The sequence below is a fragment of the Castanea sativa genome, chromosome 1 (genome assembly GCF_040712315.1).
Source record: "Castanea sativa cultivar Marrone di Chiusa Pesio chromosome 1, ASM4071231v1".
Taxonomy (NCBI): Eukaryota; Viridiplantae; Streptophyta; class Magnoliopsida; order Fagales; family Fagaceae; genus Castanea; species Castanea sativa.
In genome coordinates this window covers 52,220,489-52,228,539 of record NC_134013.1, presented here as the reverse complement: position 1 = coordinate 52,228,539, position 8,051 = coordinate 52,220,489, and the positions used below count along the sequence as shown (strand labels likewise).

The following is an 8,051-nucleotide window of genomic DNA, read 5'->3' as shown; positions in this document are numbered from 1 at the left end:
TGACACTTAGGACCTCCATTTATCACCTCAGCTTTTTTCGTTACTGGGTTGACGACAGGAACTAAAATAAAAACGATTTTTAAAAATCAAAGACTGACCTAAGAGTGAAATCAATTTAAAAACCAAATTGAGAATCAGACCAAAATGTAGGGATTAAAAGTGTTTTTTTTTTTTTTTTTCAAGAGTATGACCATGTTTTTGTTACATAATGTTTTAAATAACAATATTTATGAGTTTGCATGTCACGATAAATAAATAAAAAAATTCTTAAAATCGGGCCTATCACTTCTGAAATCTAAATCTGAATTCTTGGCAAAACAGAACAGAGAGAAACCCTGCCTTGTTTCTTCAACGGCATTGAGAGAGAGAGGGGTCAAAGTTTTTTTTTTTTTTTGGTGAAAAGCAAGGAACTCAAATGGCCAAGCGCGAGCTTTCCAGCACCCTGAAAAACTTGAAGGTAAAACAAGATTTTTTAAAACTTGCACCGTTTGCTGTAATTTGTAGACAGTCCGTAGTGCACTAGCTTCTATAAAATTGCAAACTTTTGGAAATTTCACTCGAGATTTAAAGTGGGTTTTGCTTAAATTTATCTGGGTATTCTTTAGTTTTTGATGTTTGAGATAGAATTCAAGCACTGTGCTGTAAACCTGTGTTCTTCTTATATGGGTTATTGTTATTATTCATTTTTATAGTTCATGCAAAGGGCAGCACTGAGAGAAGAAAATACCAAGAAAGATGAAGATGTCAAGCCTGATGGGAATTTCTGTTCCCCTAGTACCTTTAATAGAAAGTGGTAGTTTTCTGTCTTCTTTCTTCTTCGCTATGATTTATATAAAGAATTTCTCTGTTTTTTCTTCTTCTTGAGTTTTTGTTGGATGTGCATCTGTGGATTTATTTCAGTTCATATGTGCATAAAACTTTGCTTGACTTAGCATTGAAGTACAGATTGTGTTTTGCATTGTCTCCTTTTCTTGAACTGTACCTATAATATGGTTTCTGAAATCTTGAATGATTATAGGATTTGTGGTTGCTGGTTGTGTAATATGGACTTGATCTTTTTGATAATTACACTTTAGCAGGGTTTTTTGGTGCCCTGTGGTTTCTCTAATTTGCTATACTATGGAGGGAGCCATGCTTGCTTCACAAAAGATGCCTTTAGCATTCTTGTTTCAGATGCTGTAATTGGGTCATTTTTAAGAGCTAAACCAGAGGTCTTTGTGTTACCAATAACGATGTTTTGTATGCCCAGCTAAGCCTCTTGACGTTGTACACTAGGGACCCTTATGGCATAAACCAAACACATATGTTGGTGCAGAGGCCATATGCACTGTACATTTAGGATTCATAATGTCTGATGCAGTGACTCTGTCTGCTGTTTTAGAGGCTTGCCATGATATTGAGCATATAGACAAACATAGCATGTTAGATTATATAGTTGAAGTGATCATGATAAATTGAACCCAAAATGTGATTACACAGCAGCATAAATATCCACAAGAAAATTGCTTCAATTTTGTCAATATGCTTGTTCAATTCTCCTTACAATCTATAGGCTGTATAGGTGAGATTCTTTGCTAGTTGACAACCCTATCTTGCACCACTTTCTTGAAGGTTGTATCAGGCATATAAGTTCAATTACAGCTAGAAGCTTAGAGAAAAAAGCTGAAAAAAAATTGGATATAAAATTATAGACCGTCTTGACTTCTGAATCAACTTTTGTTTTCTGAATTCTCGAACCCTATGGGCAGTCTCAATTAGAAGTTTTGTATGATACAAGTGTTTCTATGGGGCTAGATTATGTGGATATGTGGGTTACAAATGTAATTAACCTTGATACATATAAGTTGCTAGGAAAAAAAACTCTCATTGTGTAACATAGAGTGATATAGAGATATTGATGAGAATGTTAATTTTCCATTAACTCTTCTTGGCAGTTCTGTCTTATTTCAGGGAAGCAGCACCTGCTTTCATCTTTTGTTTTAATATTAGGAGCATCCATAATGTCTAAAATCATGAAGAGATGTCTTTCATTTCTCAACAAGTAAAAAGATGAAGTTGATAGCTAGGGCTCTTTTTTCATGGGTTCAAAATGGGAAAATTCATACATGAACATGTTCAGAATTTTCAATCTCCACTAATACTTATTAAAAAAAATATATTAATCTCCAGTACTTAATCGCTGACAAAATGCTCTGGTTTATATTTTTAAAGTAGTTATTGTTTAAGATGTGTACACCCACATCTGTGGATGGTACCACAAATTTCTTAGTATTTTTGTGACATTTGTAGCCTTTTCAACTAGAGTTTCTATATAACATATTGGTTGAGCTCTTTGTGGATGGTGTAGAATGACCATAAGAAAGAAATTGCTTGGTGTTGGGCTAATAAAATCACTGAGATGACTTTTGAATGATATAGGTTAAGTTCAATTTCATAATAATGTTCTTGAGATTGCTATGGACATATGTTACAGAAATGCAGACTTTGAATGGCCCTGTGGTATCCATTTGAGCTTTTAATGTTATAGAAAAAGAGCAATTTGATTACTTTTTTTTTTAAGAGAAAAAATAGGGTTTGGAATGTAGTTCCATTGTGTGTTATGTGGAACATTTGGAAGGAAAGAAATAGGAGGTCATTTGAGCCCCATGCGCTTTCTGTTGAGAGAATAAAGTTTGCATTTGTCAGTTCTTTATTTTCATGGATGTTATTAGATGAGTGTAGGCCTTCAATTATTTGTAACTTTCTGCATTCATTGTATTTTTTTTCCCCTGGATTGCTCTCCTTCAATCATTGTATAATGATTTTTTATTAATATAAAATTTCTTTTTATTAAATAAGGCTTGGTGACTGACATGAAAGATGTACAGTACCCTTAGTAAAGCAAGAGCATCCTGTTTATCCATGTTTCAGGGCTTCATATTCTGTAAAAGTCATTTTGATGTCTTGTTTATCCTGTAATATTTGACACTTAAATGGAAACTTGGATATAATTATATAAACAATGGATTCTGTGGAACATAGAACAACTGCAACTACCTGCTGGAACTGCTCCATTTGCTTCTATTTTCGAACATAATTTTATTTGTATTTTGACTTGTTTCATTTTGATGGCTTTCTGTATAATTGCAGTGTGGTCATAATGGAAGGTGATCCACATCCTGGAGCAATTAAAGGCCGCATGTCATTTCAAAGTTTTAATCCTTCTATTGATGTGAGTATAAAGGTCAAGTGACCTAAAATTTCCAATGACTATTCCCCTCCTCTGCTTCTCTTTTGGCTTCTGTTCTCCTCATGCAAAGCCTTATCATGGTAGAAACTGAATGAAGCAGCATCAAGCCCAGTGTCTGCCACTTCTACTGGCAGTCAAAGTGGAGGAATATCTTTGAGGTGGGTTAACTTCTCGAATTATCTTATGTTTTTGTTATTTCTACAAATATGTAGCAAAAATGAGTTGTTCAACAGCAGGTCTGTGTATATATATATACACACAGACCTGCTGTTGAACAACTAATTTTTGAAATTTAGAGATTATTGTCCCAAAAAAAATTCTATTTTGCTCTAAACTGGGTTGAGAAAACTGTTTCAACCGTCTGTCAATGCATGCTGCATCTCTGCTACACTTGAGGTTGTCTATTCAATCCAAGAACTTGAATATTGAAATTTTGTAGATTATATTACAGTTGCATATAATGGAAACTGGAGTGCCACTAAATCAGAAAACAATAATTCTTATTTGTGATGGAAGGCATAAAGCTTTGTTGAGTGAAATTAGGATTGCTTGGTCATTCCATAAAATATATGAAAGAATCAATGAATCCAATTAGCATGCATCCCTTCTGAAAAATTGTTGATATTGAATAATTGCTCTGGTTCGTAGTGCAGTTGAAAAATGTGCCAATTTACTGTACCGAGTTTGCATAATTTTAAATACTTGTTTGTCTGTATATGATAGTTTCCCCCCTGAGAAGGGCTGTACAGTTTTATTTTGGGATTGTATTTAGTCTGCATACTTTTTCCAGGTTTGGTTTAATTTCATAGGTAATATATGGGTCTGATGATATTTGAGGATATATGTCTAATATTTACCCATTTTAATTGTTATACAGAAAGTAGTTTCTTAAAAAGACTACATTTCTTGTTTTGGGTTCACAAGGGGACTGGGGAGAATTTGATGCTGGCTATCTTCCCTACAACTTTTTGATTAGATAAATTTGTCAATAGTAAGTAAAAACTGAATAGATTTATGTGGACAAATAGATAATGAGTGGTCTGAAGATAAACTTATGACCATATGCTTGCATGTTTATCTGGAGAAAAATGCATTTTTGAGTTCTTATTTACACTGACAACGCATCTGATATTTTTTCTTTAATTTTACTTATCAAAAAAAAAAAAAAAAAAAATCCTTTGATTTGGGTTTTACAGAGAAAATGGATCACCAATGGATGGAGCAGAGAGTTTGAACACTAATAAATCGAGTTTTAAGGCCAATGGAGACCTTAAAAGAAAACAGTCTGAAGTAGTATCTGAAACACAATACCCAAGTAAATCACCAAAAAACGTACAAGGTAATCAACAATCATCACCAAGTAATAGTAAAGACTCCTTCAAGAAACCAAAAGGTTAAAAGCTGGACTGGAGTGTTCTTAGACCGTCAAAGTGTCATAACAATAGAGGGTGAGCATATTCAATGATCAAATACACAATCCTGTGAATTTCTTTTCAATTTGCTTTGAGATCCCAACATTTGAATCCATAATCTCCTCTTTGATTTTTTCTTAACCAGTCGTTAATTTTAGAAGGTGGAATTCAGTTCTTTTGGCTCTTTTCAGTCATTTTAGTGTTTAACTTTTTGGGTGTTATATATTATTTCCACTTTTCCATCAATGGCTACAGTCAAATGAATCAGATCTAGATGAACTGTACTAGTTTGTTCCATTATATCTCTAGTGCTCAACACCAACAAAATTTTTGCTTACACTTCCAATAAATTTGAAGGTCAATCTCTCTAGTTTTGCGCTGTTCCTAGTTTTCTAGTATATAACTTCACTTCTTCCTTTTTTCCTTGTTTTTTTAAAGAGTATCATACTCTTGTGTATGGCTCTTCAAGATGGCTTGGAGATAATTTTGAATTTTCTTGCTTTGGATTTTGAAACCCAAATTTATTTTTCTGGTAATTTGACTTGATATATATCAGCAGTGTGGTGTGTTAGGATGATCACCTAAACAGCTTGGTGTGGTTCTCAAAATTGGTTGCTATTTTGTTGCTATGAATGAGGTCATCTTAAACCTTCCACAACTTTGTTCTTTTTTTTTTCCTAAAAGAAATCCTGACGGTGAATGTGCATGGTTTATGGAATTTGCCACTCCTGTTGCATCACTAAATGACACGAAAAACTGTTTTCAGTCTAAATTTTAAAGGTTACCCTTTGCATTATATCTTGCTTTTTTGCTTCTGGGAATGAGCATAAATTGCTAAGCCTGTCAAAGGTGAATGCTCTCTTGGATTATGCGGTAATTGGTTTTGGTGGATGGGGTTACTCGCCTCTAGGTTTTGTTGCCTAGAGGCGAGTACAAATGACTCTTCTTTAGTAAGGTTTCCTATGTTGTGCGTGTGTGTTTATATATATATATATATATATATATATATTGCGTTTTGGTATTAGCACATGAGATATCTTGCATTGAGAAATAATTGACTATAGATGAAGCTGGAAGGTTTTCCGGAATGGCATTTGAATGATAAAGCCTTTATTGACAATGTGGGTGATTAACATAGTTTTCCTAATCTATCATCATTTCCCACCTCCTACCCAATTATTATTTATTTACTTTTGGGTAAGAAAGAGATATAGGGTTCCTGCTGCAACTTGGATGGAGCTTGCTGGTCAGATCATCATATTTTATTAGGTATTAGACTGGAGAAGGATGCAATTTGGATGGAGCTTGCTAGTCAGATTATCAAATTTCATTAGGTATTAGACAGGAAAAGAAGGCCGTCAAATGACCAAGCTGCTCTTAAAAAGACTGAATATGCTATAGCTTGTTTTAGCATCCTCTTCATTTGAGATGGATGTATTTCATAGTTCAGATTAAACATTGCAAATTAAAAGGTATATTTAACACTACATCTATGATAAAATGTTTTTATGTATTGATACTTTTGACTTCACCGTATTCTTCAATTTTTTGAAGAGTTCCTGGTCTATATTGGAAGTTGTCTGAACCCAGCCCTCATATTCTGAACATGCCACTGCTTGTAAATCTCAGTCTTTCAACCCATTCCAAACCTTCACTCACAAGGCATATTGGCGTCAACCATGTCAAACAATGAAGAAACAAGTGGAAGAGTGCAGCCAGGAACTTTGTCACGAAGAAGGGTGCAATGTATTGAATGTTCCATCAAGAATCCCATGGAAGAATAAATTTGGATTTATTCTTTTGACAAGCGTTGGGAGAATAGTGTGTTATGTGTGACATCTTACAATGGACCCAAAAAAAAAAAAAAAAAAAATCATAGCATAAGAGAGAAGTAATTGGTTTGGAAAAAAAAAATCTTTATTTAAAAATCGATAATGTGACGATGTAATTCACTCATTTTAAAATTAATAAATAGAATTTTAAGAACAATGGAATTGCCTTAAGAATTTTAGAAGATTTTAATCCCTCAAGATTCATTCCCATCTCTTCTACCAAGTACTACCCTGACAAACAATATCTTAGTTGAGCAAGGTCTGGGCCCGCATGGTCATTGACCCTTTTGTTTTCTTCAATATATGATTTTTTTTTTGGAGTGGCTTCAATATATGATTTTATTGAAAGAAAAAAAAAAAGACAATTAGGATTCAACCTGCGAGCCCAACGACTTTGGAAAATAATTCAAATGCACTAACTATACTGAAAAGTGATATACTAGACTACTACTCCTAGTCTTCTCAAAAAAGAAAAAAGAAAAAAAAGACTACTACTAGTAGCTTCGTTTTAAAATATCTAAGGGTTCATTTGGATACAACTGAAAACACTGTAGCAAAATAATTTTTGAATATATGTATAGTGCCGCGGGTTTCATTATTAATAAAAAAGTGACTGAAACAGTACGTGAATAGTAACTGTACAGTGATAAACAGTATTTTTTGTCCCTTAGTTGAAACCCATGTGCAGGAAAAAAGAAGAAGTTTGAAACGTGAAAAACCAAATCCTGATGCAATCATCTCTATCCAAACCCACCCCTAGTGTAGTAGTCTTTTTCAAAATGTTAGGTAAGGGTGTTGTCATGGTCCTTGGTTCACATTCTAAAGTCTACTCCATTAATTAGTTCCGCAACTAGATCTAGATGAAAACTTTTAAAGTCAACTCCAATTATTCCACCTAATAATTCACCCTTTTGATAAAATTTAAAATTACAAAAGTTCTAAGGTTTGATAAAATAACTAAATAAGTGGAAAGGGCCTTCTTCTAAAATAAAAAAAAAGTGGAAGGGCCTCTTCACAGGCACATCATTGTTACTAAAACCAATTTCTCTTGTTATAAGTCATTTACAAATCCTGGGTGTGACAAACAGGTACAAAGCACAAGTACAAACAACATATTGAAAGTAAGGTTAGTAGGGATGGAGCAAATGAAAATAACGAAATAGCACCCCTTTTTTTTTTTTTTTTTCCTCGTTTGATAGTTAATAGTAGGGGTGTGTCGGTTCGGTTTCGGTTGGTTTTCTCAGTATTGGCCAACCGAAACCGAAATTTTCGGTTTGTGAAATTCTTAACCGAAACCGACCGAAGTAATTGGAAATCAATCGGGTTTGGTTGGAATTCGGTTTCAGTCGGTTTCGGTGGGTTTTTTCGGTTTCCTTATCATTTATTTTCTAAGAAAGCAAACAAAGAAAAAAAATTAACAAACCCAGAAATCCAAAAAACATTAACAAACCCAGAAACCCAAAAAATATTAACAAACCCAGAAAAAATTAACAAAACCCAGAAAATCCCTTTGCTTTCCCACGTTTTCTCACCACCCAAACACCAAGCACCAAGCAAAGTAGCAAACACAAAACCAAC

General features: G+C 33.8%; 1 protein-coding gene across 5 annotated transcripts; it reads left to right on the top strand.

Moving 5' to 3' along the window:
- The first annotated feature begins 253 nt into the window (after positions 1–253).
- LOC142617198 (uncharacterized) lies at positions 254–6,762 on the top strand. 5 transcript variants are annotated; one of them, XR_012840937.1, is made up of 7 exons: positions 258–457; positions 693–793; positions 3,130–3,211; positions 3,314–3,387; positions 4,426–4,677; positions 5,856–6,113; positions 6,196–6,319. XR_012840937.1 is itself a non-coding variant. In XM_075789965.1 (5 exons), exons 1-5 carry the CDS (start codon positions 416–418, stop codon positions 6,332–6,334), a joined length of 438 nt encoding a protein of 145 aa, XP_075646080.1. In that variant the 5' UTR covers positions 254–415; the 3' UTR covers positions 6,335–6,761. The 5 variants fall into 5 exon arrangements, 3 of the variants coding, with proteins under 3 accessions (XP_075646080.1, XP_075646086.1, XP_075646068.1); XR_012840932.1 differs by having other exon boundaries at positions 5,848–6,113; XM_075789965.1 differs by lacking the exons at positions 4,426–4,677; positions 5,856–6,113 and having other exon boundaries at positions 254–457; positions 6,196–6,761.
- The last annotated feature ends 1,289 nt before the right edge of the window (positions 6,763–8,051 follow it).